We start from the raw sequence: 17,846 nt of genomic DNA on the forward strand, positions 1-17,846 counted from the left end.
TAAGTAAATTACTGCTTAGACTAAAATGGACAAAATCAGTGATTATATAAATTTTAAATATTGTTCTATCTAATCCTGCGTATATATATATTCTGGGAATTAAAATTACTATAATATTGTTTTATAAAAATTGATTGCTTGCAGTGTTTTTCTTAATTAATTCAAATATGAAAAATTATAACAATAATTTGCTCAGTTCATCAAATGTACTTACCTGAGAAGCTTGGTGTACTAAATGCTAGTCTACTAGATGATCTTCTGTAATGATTATTAGTAGCTCTTTTTAATGCAATCAACTCCCAATTTTCTATAGATCCAAGAACCATAAACCAACCTATATCTTTAGGTTTGGAAAATTTTGGAGCATGAGCTTTTGATGGAATCACTCGATTTAAAATTTTAGTTTCAACTATTAAAGTATATTCATTGTTTCCTAATATTTCCATTCTTTCACCATTTCTAACCAATTTCTAAAAATATTAAACAGTTAATAACAATAGCCTTTACAAAAATATATATTTGTTAGGATTTAAACCTTTTGAACTTCAGAACTATCAGGCCAATAACCTTGTATATATAATTGAACATTAACAACAGGCATTTCAACAACAGTTTTATAAATCTAAAATGAGTATTTAATGAAGCATTAGTATCACACCCAAAATATACTGAATTCCTTAAAATAATTTTTTTTGCATTAAATACCTTATTAATCTCCTCTGGTTCTAATTGAGTTTTTAAAAAAATATTTAAAAACTGGTCATAACTCTTAAGAGCAACATTGCACAAATGTGGTAAACAAAGTAGATTTAAAATGTTAGATGGAATTAAATGCTTTTCTACTAAAGGTAGTGTAAAAACAGGTGGATCAGTCACCCAACGAGCTTGAATAACCATTTGCATAAGTTGCATTAATTTAAGGCATAATACTAAATATCCTTCCTCTGCAGTAATATCAATCATAGCTTGCAGTATACGTATTGATTGATCAAGAACTGATTTTAGATCAGTAATATAATCGGTACATGGCATTTTTAAATGTGAAAAATGAGCTTGGAGCAAGATAAGAGTTTTTGTGTGTGAACACTCAAATGGTCGTCCATCAATATTTAAAGGACATTGTTTATCTAGTTCCCTATATAAAACTCCATTTATTAATTTAAATGAACACTAAATAATTGCTAAATATGTTAAGCAATTTACTTACGCATTCATTAAATCTTCATTATGCCTGACAGGTAAAAGACTAAATTCTTCAGCATCAACTAAAACTTTAATTAAATCTTCCAAGCTTAATTCACCTTTCAATCTTTCTCTGAATATTTTTACAGTTTTATGTTGTAAATAATAATATGATGCAATATGACCAAGAGATGTTGGTTTAACATTACGCTGATCCTATAATAAGTCATTTCATTTTTTTTAGTCAAACTTATCTCAAGTAAAATCACTATATCCTGTTAAGACTAACAAAAAACAATCTTACCTCATCAATATCAACACAATAACTTGAGTATAGTGTTCCAATACAGCTTTCAACCAAGTCAGAAAGGAAATCATTGATAGAACTCTCTTCTAAACTATGCAATCCATAATATTCTGGATTTTTCATTAGTCTTTGAAGGAGATAGGTCCAAGTTAAATACTCAATTGCATCTTGCTTTGTTTTTATTGTCCCAGCCACAATTTCAGCATTAATATGGTCTGGTAATACATTCAACAAAGATGATTCAACTGGGAATGGTTCGTACAAGAATTTCTTGTAAAATGTTTTTTTTATATCGTGTACCTAAAATAAATTACCAACAACCAATTAATATTAGTGATCTGTCAAACAATATTTTAGACAATTAATGAAATTTAATTTTTTATCGTGTAGGATTGTAATATTTACAATTATTTATATTTATGTTCATATTAATATTTGAGTGTAACTCAACATTAGTTACCCCAGATAATGTATGCATTATTTGCCCTTAAATTATTAATTGTAAANATGCATTATTTGCCCTTAAATTATTAATTGTAAATGTTATAGTTCAATTATACAATTGGTATTTCAATACCAATTGAAGAAACATCAATATTTGAAGAAAAAAGTATAATAAATGGTAAATTGATTTTTGTTCTTTATGAACTTGTGATTTTAATAAATAATTTTCACACTGTTGATTGACTAAAATAATTTAAAAAAATTTATCGAGAAATCATATTTTAATTGTTGTGCTTAAAATATTTCTATTAATATTAAGTATATTTAAAAAATAAAAAACAATTTTTTTTAATAATATTAAAATATATATATTATATACCATAATTAATGCAATTCCCATGTTGTCATATTGAGGTCTACCTGCACGGCCCATCATTTGAAGAACATCGGTTATAGGCATATCAACATATCTTTTTTGTTTACCATCATAAAACTCAGTTCCTTTAACTATAACAAAATGTGCTGGAAAATTAACTCCCCAAGCTAAAGTAGAAGTAGCAATAAGAACCTGAAACAATCATTATGTTATCATTACTAGATATAAATTAGAATTGATAAACAATGCCTTATATTTGCCATTAATGTTAATAATACAAGAGTAATATTTATGTTTTTTAATTTTCTCTATTATGGATTAGGTTATTTTTGGATTAAACCATAAAATATTTTTTTAATTAATAAAAAAATCTAAATCTGTTACTGATTATTTCACTAACAACTTACTTGAATATATTGATTAACAAATAATTCTTCTACAATTTTTCTATCATTATCTTGTAATCCAGCATGATGAAGACCTAATCCAAATGCAAGGCATAATTTTAAATTAGGATCTCTGATATTTTCAATAATTTGATCCATTTCCTAATACAAATATTGAAATTTAAATATTTTATGTTAGTTACACATAAAACAGATAATTTTAACATCAGCCTCTCAATTTCTCTTAAAAAAATTATTATGTTGCAAAAACTCTTTTTGATATTTTTTAGTTTTATATACTTCTTGATTTATCAAATATAAGTATTTTTTTAATACTAGACATTTTTCAGCCTCATTCCTCCTCCTGCTTAAGTATAACTTCTGAAATACTGATCCAAAAGTTTTTATCATCCAGTTTTTTTCTTAATTACGTCATTTTCTATTTTATAAACTAGTTATATATATGTTGCAATTAAAAAAAATAAAGTTGACACCCTTATACAGAATAAGGGATGAATTAATAATTGATAAATCAAGAAATATATGAAACTAAAAAATATTAAAAAAATATAAAATACATATGATTAGACGGTTGTTAAAATAAGAATTAACTATTTATAATGAAATATTCATAGAATTTATAATAAACAGCACTAAATATAAAGTATAAAAAAAAAATCTATTCATTTCTTACATAATCATTCTTATGAACCCATTGTTTAGGGTTATCTTCTCCTCCTAAATATGCTATTAGATCAAGTGCAGTTAATCTAGTTTGTCTTCTTGATGATACAAAAATCATAACAGGTTGAGTAGGAGAATGTTGACGTATAGCTTGATAAATTGGCTTGTTCATAGTTGCCATTCTAGGACAATAATTTCTTCCTGCATAGCCACTAATATGCACCTCAAGTGGAACAGGCCGTACAGAAGGACGAAAATTGTAAAGACCCATTTCACCGATATGTAACCAAGAAGCTAGATCAGCAGCGGTTGATAAAGCAGTAGTTAATGCAATAATGCGAGTATGCTGACCAGAATGAGTTGAAATGAAATTTATACGGGATATAATTATTTCTAAAACTGGTCCTCTTTCTTCTCCTAGTAAATGAACTTCATCAAGAACCACTAATGCAACTTGTCGAACATAATTTCGTGTTTGCCAACTTCGTGAAACACCATCCCATTTTTCTGGTGTTGTAACAATTACAGATGCATTAGTTATTGCTTTAATATCTGGTGTAACATCACCTAAAATTCAATTCAAAGATATCCTTTAATATTAATAGTTTTTATTGTATAAAATACAACCTAGTACCTGTTAATTCAACAACTGACTTTTTTAACTTTTCTTCAAGTCTTACTTTCCAGTCAATTATTCGTTCTCGTACAAGAGCTTTTAAAGGTGCAATATAAACGACCTGGAAAATTACAAAAAAAAGGAACTCTTCCTTGAATATAAATAATACAATAATAATAATACTTTTGGGAGGTAAATCAAATAAGCCATAAATATACGTTTTTATTATATTCATGATTAAAATACATAAAATTAAAAAAATACATGTATGTTAATATTTTAGTTGCAAATAAATCTTTCATAACTAACCCTATNTGTTAATATTTTAGTTGCAAATAAATAACTAACCCTATTTCGCAACTGAACTGTAATAATACACACATGAAATAAACCCATCAATAATAATATTATTGTAAACATATTTCAATTTAAGAAGCCTCTACTATATTATCATTGTAATAGCATACTCACTTTATCAATGAGTAAGCATTAGAATTCAGCATCAAAGCTCTAGACTTATTAAGTATTCTTTATGACTATTCCTTATGTCTTATAAAGAATAACTTTTAATGACAACATGTATTTCACTAGCTTATACAGAGTGATTTTTTTATCATAAACTATTTAATTACTTGCAGAATAAAAATAATCTAAACATTTTTTTTTTGTTACCATTAGTTACATATTATTTTTAAATTATTAGCTATATAATATTAAAAGTTCATCCCTTATATATTGCAAGGGTGTCCATTTTTAAATGGGAACAAATTTTAAATTTAATATATAAGTTTATTTGTTTATTGGATATAAAACTTTTAAGTTTCAACTTTATGAGTCATTACACATATAATATACAAAGGATTATAAGTACACAGGTAGCTAATTGTTTTTTAAATTATGTCGCTATCACAGATACAGAGCGTTTGTACTGCCAATTGATGTATTTATAAGCTCACAATGTATCTTATTACCATTGATAAAAAACGATGCATATCTGCTAATATTGACATCATAAAAAAACAATTATTATATAATATTTAACATTATATTTTTAATATATAATAAAGTTATATATTAAATTCAAATGCCATTTACAATTAAAATAAAACATCAAACATTTTACTATGTTAAAATGTGTTCCCATTTGAACAAACAAAGTTGACATCCTTACAATACATAAGAGATGAACTAAAAAGTATTACATAACTACTAATTCAAGAATAATATGTTTAAGTTGTATTCTGTAAGTAATTGAGTAGTTTATGAAAAAAAATTACTCTGTATATTAGAAAATAATCTAATCAAGAAAATTATTTAACTATAATTTTAATACTTAAATCAATTTATTTTATTTTATTTACAAATGTTTAAGGAGTAAAAATATTAAATGTTCTAAGTGTCAATTTTTTTTTCAGAGGACAAAAATATTACAAATTTAAAAATCAATAAAAAATTTTTATAAAAATATAAAATGTACTTTTTTTATATAATTATAACCTCTTTAAGTTTAATTATTATTTATTTATAGGTTTCTAACACAAATTCTTAGTCTACTCAAAGAAAAGAAAGTACCCACAATAAACTTATGAATTGATAAATTTATGAAACTTAAAAATAATCCGAATAAACACAAAACCAGAATTAAAAATATATCTCAACATTAAAACAATTTATCCAATCATTTAAATTTTTATAGTACTAAATTCTTTATATCACATACTTTAGCTTCAGGCTGTTCATTGAAAACTCTAAACATAGCAATTTCTGCAGCAATAGTTTTACCGGATCCAGTAGGGGCTCCTAAGAGTACATTATTATCTGTATGATACAAACAATGAAAAATTTGAGTTTGTATTGGATTGAAATGAGTAAACTTGTATAAATTTTGGTAGTCTTGATTTTTAAGAGCTGATAATGGCAATGGATGAAGTTCAAGCAAGTCTAACCAAAATTATATAAATATTAATTAATTCTAAATTTAGAAAATAAATTTATAAAATACCTGTTACTGAAGCATGGCTGTGAGGTAATATGAGATGTTGAAATGTTAAGGGAATTGTGTAAGTAGTACCCAGCCATCTATCTGATGTACAGTGTAAAATGTATTGAGACGGAAGTGGTTCAACAAGAGGTATTGTAAAAACTAATTTTTGAACTTCTTTTTTGATAACCTTATTTTTTTTAAAGGGACTTTTAAGTAATATTTCCTTAATTTATTTAATAATTTAAACATACTTGTCTTTTTGAAATTAAGAATTGTTCCCAATGATAAATATGATCAGTTTCAGGATCTTCTATCCAAATCCAAAATGCAACTGATGTTTTCCCATGGAATTTATCATTCCACTCAAATTCTGGGTAAAGTTCAAGATTTATTCTTAAAATGGTTCTTGTAATAGGTTGAATACTCTCTGTAGCTTCAATATAAGGCAGCTGCATAGCACATTTTTTTACTGCAGCACCAATATTTTGGTTTCTTAATAAAATTCCTAAAAAATAAGTAGAATCTCAATATAAAATATCATTTAACTAGGGATTAGACTTTTGAATTTTAATATTTAAAATAAAAAACTTACCTAACTCTTTTGAGTCCATTTCTCTAATTTGATTAAATGTTAATTTTCTTTGTTCTATTTTATCAATAATTTCCCAAGGAAGAACATCTGAAAATTGCCTCAATTCAGATTCAAAGTCCCATTGTCTCATCTCAAACATTTGACTGACTTCCAACAGTTTCGATGATAACATGGCATTATTGCGACGTAAGACCATGTCAAACAGGGCCCGGGCAATTCTTGTAGCATTCTAAGTTTTATAGCATAGTCATTAACGAAAATTTATGTTATTAACAAAATTTAGGAACATTACTACAACACCATACAAAATTCCAGCTTACTTGTGAGATATAAACAAGGTCCGATATTAATGAAAATCCTTTTGCTCTACCTCTAGCTAAATAAGTTTGTAAAAGAATGTTTACTTTGCCATTAATATTCACTGCTGATCCTTTGCATTCAACATGACAATATTTACGACTCAATGATTCTAACTCTACCACTTCATCATCTCTAACCTAGAAAATTCGATTTATTTTTTAATTTGGACTTCAATTTATCATTTAGGTTAACAATTAATATTAGAGGAAAATAAAAATTACTTGTAGTTGCTCAAATTCTTTTGCACTTGCTATCATAGTAAGTATTTCTGATAAGTTCATAAAAGGTGCCATGGTCTGATTAAATATTTCAATACTGTCATGACTTATGTAAAAATGACTGGCAGTTCGTCCCAGATCTAAAAATATAATTATTTAAGTTTCAATTAGATATAATTGAAATAATAATTAAAGCTACATATTTTAACAAATAACAAAATAACTTATGACCTAAACCATATGATTATAAGATATATTAAAAAATTATACACATTATTCAAATAATTATCTGAAAACATAATATATTTCGGTATTACAATTTATTTTTCAATAAATTTAAAATAAAAAAAACTTTTTTAATACATAACTATAATGCAGATTAATATTTTATTAAATAGAATAGTTTTCTTAATTCAAATAACAAATAAATTATTCTGAGTCATAATAAATTTTTTTTTTCTAAAAGAGGCAGCAAAATAGTTTTATTTCAACAATGCCTTTTGATAAAAAAAAAAGCATTGATAAACACAATTTCTAGCTTCAATCTGTCTTAGTTTTAAATTTTAATATCAAAAGCTGATTATCAACTATTTTTGTTTAAAAATAATATTAAACAAAACTATTATTAATTAATATTCTAGTTAAATCAACTCATTAAATTACTTCTAAAAATAACCTTTTTTTTAAATACTTGATGCAAACTATGTTCAATTTTTTATTTATACAATTTATATTTATCTATATATGAGGAGAGAAATTTTGTTTTATGTGCAAAGGAGAATACGAGGTAGGTGAAATAAGGAGTTCAGTGACAATAGACGAGGATGTGATAGGAAAGGGGGAAAGTTTTAAATATTTAAAATCAGTTGTGCAAAAGAGCAATAGTATTGATGAGGATATAAGACATAGGATTAAGTGCAGGTGGTTAAAGTGGAGGGAAGCATGTGGTGTATTGTGGGATAAAAGAATTCCAATGAAGCTGAAAAGTAAATTCTATAAGACTGTAGTGAGACTAGCTATGATATATGGTTCAAAGTGTTGGGCGGTTGATAAGAAAGTAGAGAAGAGAATGAGTGTAGCAGAGATGAAAATGCTTAGATGGATGAATGGAGTTATTAGAGAAGATAGGATAAGGAACGAACATATAAGAAGGAGTATAGGTTGTAAGAAAATTTATTACTATGTTCTTACCACTTATATTATACATGTTTTATTTCCATTTACTTAATTTGTGTTACATATTAATTAACACAGAGGGAGATGGTGATGTGACAATTCTACTCATCTGTAGCCCAGAGCTACTGACGTCAAACTAACAAAGGGCAGTTATGTGTAAGTCGCTGTTATAGACATAACTTTTAATGCTATTACTTTCGTCTTATTTATATTATTAATAACTTAACTTGTTTTATTCGACGACTCGTCTATTGCCAATCATAGCCAACCAACTCCGTTTCACTTGGATATGCCTACTAACCAACTGTACTAAGATTCAGGTCAGATGTATTGTACATCTCTTGTAACTAAAGTGCATGATTGCCTGTGTCTCCTTCAGGTTATTAAAACTCATTTAAAGAGATAGGGACAATATTTGGGCAGATGTCGGGTAACTTCTGATTCTTGGTTTTGACCAAGATCCTCAAATATTAAGCTAGCTCCTAATAAGGTATAGCGTCAATTATAGATGAGATGAGAGAAAATAGACTTAAATAGTTTGGTCATATTATTAGGGGGAACGGAAGCAGTAAGAACAGTTATAGAAATGAATGTTAAAGGAAGAAGAGGTAGAGGAAGACCAAAAGAGATGAAGGAATGTAATTGAATGCAATATGAGGACGATGTGATGTGAGCATAGATGATGTGGGAAATCATATTAAGTGGAAATTTTTCTTTTCTTTACATCATTGTTTAAAGCATAAATCACAGCCACTAATTCAATGTTGTTTTAATTGAAGGCAAATTTCTTTTTTTATTCGCCTATATAATAAAACTGAATAAAATTTAACTTTCACAGTACTCTATAAGACATTTAAAATAAAAAATAAAACTGCTTAAATGTATATAATGGATGTAAAAGCACATTTTTTTCAAAATGATTTTCTATTTATGTCTACTGGCGGATAAACCGCCATGTGTAAAATTTTATGTTTTTTATTTTTTCTTTTAAAAGAACTTTTTGATATTTAGATCACTTAATATTATCACATTAATAATTTTAAGTTTATATAGAATAATAATAATAAATATAATAAAATTATTTTCTAACCAGTGGATGCGAGATCTCCAGTTCTCTCGTTGTAACGTAACATTTGAGCTCTATCTAATGCCATAGCTGCATTTATGATGAATTCTTTTCTTTTATTAACTAACATAGGATCCAACTATATTATTAAAAATAAAATATCAATAAAAGTTTTTAGTATATTTTTTTAATTGTTTTAAGGTAATTACTTCTACTTCATCTAGTAATATACCATACACATGTGGATTTATACGCATTCTAACAAACAAATAAGTATAGCTTAACCATAACACTGCTTCTTCTACATTAGATATTGTACCTAAAACTACCTATTAAAAATTTTAAATGGTTCAAAAAATTTTATTATTAAATAAATACTTTTCATAAGAAACTTTTTTACATGAACCTAGTCATATAGTTATTGAAATTCTTGAATAGTTATAAAAGTATTTAAATTACTTTTAAGGATTTTTTTCTTACTTCAGCATTTAAATTGTTAACAAGATGTTGCACAAAACAACTTTCAATTGGTATTTGATTTGTTAGTAATGAAAGGTATTTATGTAGTTTAGCATGTGGAGTAATTATAATTCCATGTCCAGAAGTATCAAACTGAGGACGACCAGCTCTTCCAAATATTTGCAAAACATCAAGCATACCTAGATCTACAAATGTTCCATGTTTAGAGTCATACAACTCTGTACCCTAAAAAAGTAAAAAAAATAAAGTTGTGATTGTCATAAAAATAATTTAAAAAACTTGATTTACTTTTATGATAACAGCATGAGCAGGAAGATTAACACCCCAAGCTAATGTAGCTGTACATACTAATACTTTTATGGCACCCTCAGCAAAATATTTTTCAACTAAATTCCTGTAAAAATAGAAATTAAACGGGATATTTAAAATATGATCTATAGTTAAAAATAAATTAGTAAAAAGAAAATTTTAAACAAATATAATATATTTTTAGATTTGATACCTATCTGATCTTAAGAGGCCTGCATGATGAATAGAAAATCCACTGTTCAATAATTCACTTAGTTCTTTTGAATGACATCGTTCAAATGCTTTCTTTGCTACTCCTATCCGGTTGGAATCTTCAGGCAAAAAATCAGATAAATGATTTTTTTGAGTTGCAAGTTCTCTAAATACATTAGCTGTCTTTACGGTAGCATTACGGGCATGAACAAACACCATGACCTAGAATATTATGAAAATTAATATAATTAAAAACTAAGATATTTTATTTAGATCAAAATAATACAGTTTTCACATACTTGATGTCCTTTTTGAACCATTTCATGCAATTTATCATAACAAACTGAATCCATTTCTTGTTGCATTTTAACTGTCTTACTTCCTCGAACCCCAATAAATGTCTGAATCAAAGGCACTGGACGAAAACGTCCATCAAAATAGAATAAACCTTTTTGAAAGTTAACTCTTAAAAATCGAGCAACATCTTTATAATTTGGTAAAGTAGCTGATAATCCAACAATACGAATCATATTTTGAGATGACTCAACCTGTCGTAAAGTACGTGCTACAAGTGCTTCTAACACTGGACCTCGATCACCATGTAATAAATGAACTTCATCAATAATTAATAATTTAACCAGACTAGTTAAAGCAATATCACCTGTTAGAGTAAATCAAAATAAAATATAAATTATGTTATACTTGTAATCTATAAGATTTATAAAAATATATATTTAATTATACCAGTTCCCTTGCGAGTTGCTACATCCCACTTCTCAGGTGTTGTTACTAATATTTGAGTGCTAGTAATTTCAGCTTTAGTTAAAGACATATCACCAGTAAATTCACGAACAGTAATACCCAAACTTAATAGTCTTCTAGAGAAGTTAGCAGTCATCTCAGATGCTAGAGCTTTCATTGGAGCAACATAAACAATCTAATTATAAATTAATCAATATTTTCGAATTATTAACTCAAAAGCTTAATTTGTAAATATTGTTTTTTTTAAATAATAATGAAATTTACCTTGAATTCACTTTTATTAATTTCATTATTTTGTATATGTTGTTTAATTTGATGTACTATTGTCAATAAAGCAACATTTGTTTTACCAGCTCCAGTGGGAGCACATACCAAAAGATTTTCATTTGTATTGTACGCTGCATCAAAAACAACAGATTGTATTCTATTTAAACTTTGAATACCACTAAATGCTTTTTGGCCAATCTAAAATAATTTTTAAAATATAAAACACATTTAGAAATATATTTGTATGCAAATACACATACTATACTAATATTTTTTTTTTATTTTTATTTAAAAAATATGCTTAAAATATATTTTTTTAATGTAAAATAGTAATAGCCACAATTTAACATTTATTTCAAATGAATTAAAAACAATAATATTTACCTCATCTAATGTTTTAACAGCAACTAGTTTTTTGCCAACTGTTAAATCTTGTGACAACCTAGTAGGTGGAATGTACACTTCTTCATAAGTTTTATGATCAGTTCTTTTAGCTCCAATAGGAATAGTACAAGGATCTCCATTTATATAACCTTTATGTTAATCAATTTCATATTAAAACCTTTTTGTTTTTAATAAGTTACAATACAATGGTTACACTTACAACTTGATACTTTTGATTCTGAATTTATGTCATATACATGTGGAAACTTTTCAGCTAAAGGTGCCTTACAACTCTTTGGATCAATAAACATGGGGACATTCGGTGCACTAGTACTAAAATACAGGTAATAAGGGTATTTTAAAAATAAATTTAACATCTATTATATTTAAATTTTACAATAAAATATTTTATTTTAAAACTAACGTCTTAGAAACTATTTTAATTGCTTCATCATCAGAATCAGATTCTCTTCGTCGATTAAATCTTTGAAGGGCTTTTTCTTCTTTTCTCAATTCTTTTCTAAGTTTCTTATCTTCTTCAGTTTCAATAGTTATCATTTCCATATGTCTTGGTTGTTTATCCATCTCTAAGAATAATATTTTTTTCATTTTTATTATTAAACAAAATTAATACAAAATATTAAATAAATATTATCGTTTGATTCATACTTATATCTTTGGCATTGAATGCAAATCTTCTTTCATCTGAAGAAAAATTTTGCTTGACTATGTTATTCCTATGCTTTAGAAGAATTTCTATGAGATCAAGACGTTTAAATCCAAGCAAATTAAACAACTAGAAAGTATTAGTAAAACATACTCTATATAATAAAAAACAGTGTGTATATTAAAAAGCAGTATTTTAGTTATAATATTAAAATGTTTACTTTTTAAAAACTACTATAAATACTAATTATTAATTTTACAAATAATTCAAAACAATATTATGTCTAAAGATTTGTATAACTTTTTTTTTTGTTGTCTTATTTTATTTGCATTAATTATGGTATTATTCTACTCTTTCCTTTAAATATAAATACAATATTATAAAATGGTTATACATATACTATAAATAGTAAAATATAATATATATTTTATTCTATATTTATTGTTACTATTCAGTATATTTGAATTGCAATAATTTAAAGAAAATGTTCAGGACACAATTTTAGTTACATTAGATAGGTTGCCTACACTGAATAATTAATTGTTTTATTACGAATATGAAGGTTGATAATAGTAAAATAATAACACATCATATCATATTAGCACAGTTTTATCTTCTCTGTGATATGAGTGTTTATATGTTGAAATTCCCTCTCTCTAATACACTGTACTTTAAATTTTCTTGTAAACGTGCGATACAGATTAGAAATAAAAATTTAACTATAACAAGATTATTCAATAAGTAATTTTAATATTTTATAAAATTTATACTAATTGAATCACATCAATTCTTAAGGATGTTGGACATTAAACTAAATATTGTATCTGAAATTAATACATCTATCATCAGGCAATATATTTGTGCTGCAACTGGAATGTTAGAAACTGACTTTTATATGATATTAAATGGAAAAATATTAAATGAAACTATAGTTAAAAGTGGTACAGTACAAATTGTTCCTCGTTTATTAGGAGGAAAGGGAGGTTTTGGTTCTATGTTACGTGCTATTGGTGCTCAAATAGAAAAAACAACTAATCGTGAAGCATGTCGTGACTTAAGTGGAAGACGTTTACGAGATATAAATGAAGAGAAGCGTGTAAAAGAATTCTTAGCTAAAGGTAATCAGTCCACAGAAGATCCTGAAGAACGAAAAAAAAGAAAGTTACAACGCTTATGTCAAAAACCTAAAACTGAATTCAAGGATGAACATTACGAAAAAAATATGTCAGAAATGGCAGAATTTGTGTCAGAAGCAGTAGAATATGGTTTAAAAGCAGGAACATCAGAACCTAAAAAAAAGAAAAAGGCAAGATCTAAAGGATATTTTGATTCAGATTTAGATACAGACAGTAGCAGTGATTTAGGTGAGGAAAAAACAGATTCAGATGAAAAGGTATCATTACATAGTAATATAGAACCAGAAATAACAACTAAAAGAAAAAACTGTGAATTGGAAGAAGAATTGACCTCGCTAAAAAAAATTAAACAAGGAAATTAAAAATTATTTTGTATATTATTATGGTTCCTTCTTTTTTTTTGACAAGTTAATTTTCTATTTTTTAATTTTATCCCAACAATTCATTTAATATTATGATAAATTTAAAAAAAAAGTTATTTAATATTATACATTAAATTATCAAAAGACATGTATAAGTGTTTACAAACAAATATACAAAATATTATGACTTAAGTATATTTGTTTTATGATTATTTCTTTTCTTGTTATTGTTCTATTACAATAACTTCACTTGTTACTCTAAAGTTATATCTTTGAATGAAAAAAAACCATAACAGAATTACCAAGTATTTAAAAAAGAATTAAAGTTGAGAATTGAAAATAATTAAAGTCAACATTTTTAATTTAAACAAAATCTTTGCTCTATCTTCATTGTGTATAATGATTTAAAGAAAAATGTTGAACAATATGGAATGCGCATCATGATGATTTTTACTTAAGCATCAAGTATTTTTTTAATTTGGGTAAATATTCAGTTTTTATTTAAAAAAAATGAAACTAAATTAGATATTTATATAGTGTTATTTACAATATAACTTCCTATTTTTCATTAAATGATAATTTTTTTTTTTTTTAATTATGTACAAATTAGAATTTAATTCATTTTTATGAACTGTAAATACCTAGTTTATTATAAAAAAATATTATTTCTATAGGTAGATTTTAGGCTTCATTTTTGTAAATTTTACAAAGAAAAAAATTGTTCGATATCAAAGAACTCTATAATAATCTGTTGTTAAATAATTTTTTTTATCCGATCAACTGTTTGTGTTTTAAAATTATTTAACCATTTAAATTCATAACTAACTTAGTTGTCCATAATACCGGAGCAACAATAATCCGTTTCAATGGACCATGAATAATTATTGTTATTTATTCTTTCTATCGTATGTAACAATTATGATAACAAGAACTATGAATAAAAACATGTTAAGTGACATCATGAAGAAATTAGTCAAAAATTACTAAAATTAAACAAAGCAATAACAGAAGAATGGTTTAACAGATAAAAAATATATAAGCAAAACTATTTGAACATTATTTTTCATATCATGACTTTATTCAATTAAAAGTATAAGTTATTAAAAAAGAAGACAAATGCTTGAGTTTTAATTCTTTGGGATTGAAAAAATGAATTACTTAACTACATATTTATAGAATTTGTTTAATTAAACAATATTTTCTTTTATAAAGATAAAAAATATTTAATAGTTCTAATAAAATGAGTATCTTAACCTTAATAAATCACACTGCCTGTATGGGTTTATATTAAATTTTGTTTTGTCATTAACCAGTTTTGTATTATTAATTTTTTAGATATTAGAATTCCAAGATTTAAAAAAGGTAGTGTTTAGTGACACTATTTTTACCATAACACAGATAAGAATTCTTCCAACACCTCTCTAGCCTATAACTAAAAGTTATAATTCAAAAAGTAATAATACAACTTTAGTTATTAACCAGTCAAAATTGTATTTAGATTACTCTCTATTTAATAGTAAAAAATCAAAATAGATTCCTATTTAACTTTTCAAAGGTAGCTGAAAAAAGTAAACCTGAAATCTACCTTTGGAAATGATTTTTTCTCACAATAAACTTGCTATTTTCTATGATTCATACAAATAATTAAAATTTTTAATTGTACGTTTCTATAAAACAATCATTATTTTAAATAAATATGGAGAATTATTATTAATAAATCACATTGTAACAGCGGTTTTTCACCAGGAAAGTCATTCTGAATGTGATTTTAAATAATAATACTAAATATATCTAAAAAAATTAAACTTCTAGTAGATGGTTGAATTATTAACTTTAAATTTTTTACTAACCGCATTAAAGATTCAATTTAAACAATTAGTTTTACCTTCTTTTCAATTTTGATAACCATTAAAATTAAAATGATTGACAAGTCAACCTTATATTATTCAAATATTATTAAATAATTGATGTAAAATACCTAAAATTAATCAAATTTAATATAAATTTACTTCGTCTTGAAGTTCAGTATCAGAACTTTGAGATGAAAGGGCTGTTATAATACTATTGTAATAGTCTTCATTTGTCATTCCAAAACTTGGAGTTGTTGTTTTCATAATTTGATTCAATAACCATGTTTTATCTAACTGTGAAATGCATTCATTATTAAGTCGGTTAATTTTATCAATACTTATAAATTATACATAAAAAAAATATATTTACGTTTACTGTGCTAGAACTTTTTTTTTCTTCTCTATTATAACGCATAGAAAATGAATTCAAAACACTTTTCAAACCAACATCAGGTGTTGGTAATTTTCCAAAATTAGGAGGGACCCATTTTGATCTTGGTTTAAAATATTTTTCAGAGATATTAATTTGTACTTCACGTCTATGATCAGTTTCATGATTATCGGTTTCTTCAATATTTTCCCATAAAGTCTTAATTTTATTTAAATTGTCATTATCCAATATTTTTTCTACTTCTTTTACCAACTAAAAAATAATTTTATAAGTGTAAAAAAATACTTTCTCAATTTTAACTTTATTACCTTAAATATTTGATCAGCATTTTGATTTGATATTTTTCCAAACATACATCGAAGCTCTAAGATATGTTTCATAAGTAATCCAGATTCTCCAATTAACAATTTAAAAAAAAATAAAACTGAAGAACTTAATATTTCAGATTGATCATCTTTTGCTAAAAAATTATATCCATATATTTATGTAGATTATATTTTAAATGATTCAATAAATTTAACTTAACTTTATCCAAATTACTTATTATGAGGAGATTACATAGATAAAAATATTAGAGATAAACTTTATTTAAATTTTATTTATAAATAAAAAAAGTACTATGATTTTTATTAAAAATCAAAATTAGATATTTAAAATGAAAATGAATTTGTTTTAAACATTTTTTATTATTAAACCTTATTACGCATATATTATGCTATAATAATGATACTTACAAAGATCTTTAGCTATTTCATACAACAAATTTAGATTTCTTGAAATAATGTTATTTTGCGACTGATTTATAATAGAACAAATTTCAACAAATGTTAAAGATCTACAAAAAAAAAAAAAAATAAATAAATAAAGAACTATTTTAGTTATAATTCACACATACAAAACATAAAATAATGAAATTCAAAAATTATATTATTGAGTTCATAATACAAATTTTTATTTTAAAACAGAATAACTGAATTAATTTTTAATATATAATATAAATTTAGAAGTTTTAATTTGATATTATAATTTTTTAATACAATTAATACTACAATTTTAGTTAATTTATATAGACACAGGTGATATTTTTTATTAAGATTATTAATTACTTTTGAGTCTGCTTTTCTTGTTCATCTATTCGTTCTTTTATTACATCTAAGTTATACTTCCATGTATTACATGGATCCATTTCATCAATAAAATCATTAGAATAAATTAAAAGAGCTCTGGTAAATTTGGGTAATTGTCCAATATGTTGAGATAAATTTTCTTTAGCCTTGGCCATTTTCAATCAATTAGTAATAACACTTGCAAATGAATTTTATTCGGTGAGAACAAGTAGTTAAGTATTTTAAAGAAATATCTTGAAAGGTTCAAGTATTTATTTAGAAAAAATATATATTTTACTTAAACAGACTGAAAACTATACAACATTTTAACCAAGTAATGAATTACTCTTTGTTTTTATATTAATTTAGAAAATTAATAAATTCAAAAAGAGATTTATTTAAAAATAAGATTGAAAAATTAAATCTCTAACTTCATTTTCAAAAATCTTTATCAGTTTCACGTGACAATAGTACAATACTGAGATAACTCGGTATTGTATACTCGGTTACTTATATGGTTATTACCAGTGTCAGCATGACGATGAAAGA

The 17,846-nt window shown here is 25.1% G+C and overlaps 2 protein-coding genes across 2 annotated transcripts; one reads left to right on the plus strand and one right to left on the minus strand.

The window, feature by feature from the left end:
- Positions 1–180: 180 nt before the first annotated feature.
- On the minus strand, positions 181–17,702 carry LOC126901508 (activating signal cointegrator 1 complex subunit 3). The gene is made up of 32 exons (XM_050677985.1): positions 17,298–17,702; positions 16,926–17,026; positions 16,500–16,651; positions 16,171–16,443; positions 15,960–16,094; positions 12,455–12,581; positions 12,210–12,372; positions 12,006–12,118; positions 11,786–11,934; positions 11,399–11,599; positions 11,117–11,309; positions 10,672–11,033; positions 10,374–10,594; positions 10,160–10,265; positions 9,872–10,096; positions 9,601–9,720; positions 9,416–9,530; positions 7,153–7,289; positions 6,892–7,068; positions 6,572–6,800; positions 6,231–6,484; positions 5,998–6,166; positions 5,716–5,936; positions 4,014–4,116; positions 3,390–3,946; positions 2,717–2,857; positions 2,313–2,501; positions 1,487–1,789; positions 1,208–1,398; positions 706–1,135; positions 536–622; positions 181–470 (listed from the first exon to the last, which is right to left on the minus strand). Exons 1-32 carry the CDS (start codon positions 17,471–17,473, stop codon positions 201–203), a joined length of 6,390 nt encoding a protein of 2,129 aa, XP_050533942.1. The 5' UTR covers positions 17,474–17,702; the 3' UTR covers positions 181–200.
- Positions 13,094–14,142, plus strand: LOC126901528 (replication stress response regulator SDE2). Its single transcript, XM_050678027.1, has one exon. It carries the CDS (start codon positions 13,249–13,251, stop codon positions 13,948–13,950), a length of 702 nt encoding a protein of 233 aa, XP_050533984.1. The 5' UTR covers positions 13,094–13,248; the 3' UTR covers positions 13,951–14,142.
- Positions 17,703–17,846: the final 144 nt, after the last annotated feature.

Source organism: Daktulosphaira vitifoliae, unplaced genomic scaffold (assembly GCF_025091365.1).
Source record: "Daktulosphaira vitifoliae isolate Bord-2020 unplaced genomic scaffold, ASM2509136v1 Scaffold_3, whole genome shotgun sequence".
In the NCBI taxonomy this organism is placed as follows: Eukaryota; Metazoa; Arthropoda; class Insecta; order Hemiptera; family Phylloxeridae; genus Daktulosphaira; species Daktulosphaira vitifoliae.

Excerpts from the sequence above, each read along its gene's own strand:
- LOC126901528 (XM_050678027.1), top strand. The coding sequence starts at position 13,249 with ATGTTGGACATTAAACTAAATATTGTATCTGAAATTAATACATCTATC.
- LOC126901508 (XM_050677985.1), bottom strand. The coding sequence starts at position 17,473 with ATGGCCAAGGCTAAAGAAAATTTATCTCAACATATTGGACAATTACCC. Across the intron at positions 16,095-16,170 it reads AAAGTTCTAGCACAGTAAAC|TTAGATAAAACATGGTTATT; the intron begins GTAAATATATTT and ends TGCATTTCACAG. Across the intron at positions 11,600-11,785 it reads CTGTTAAAACATTAGATGAG|ATTGGCCAAAAAGCATTTAG; the intron begins GTAAATATTATT and ends AAATTATTTTAG.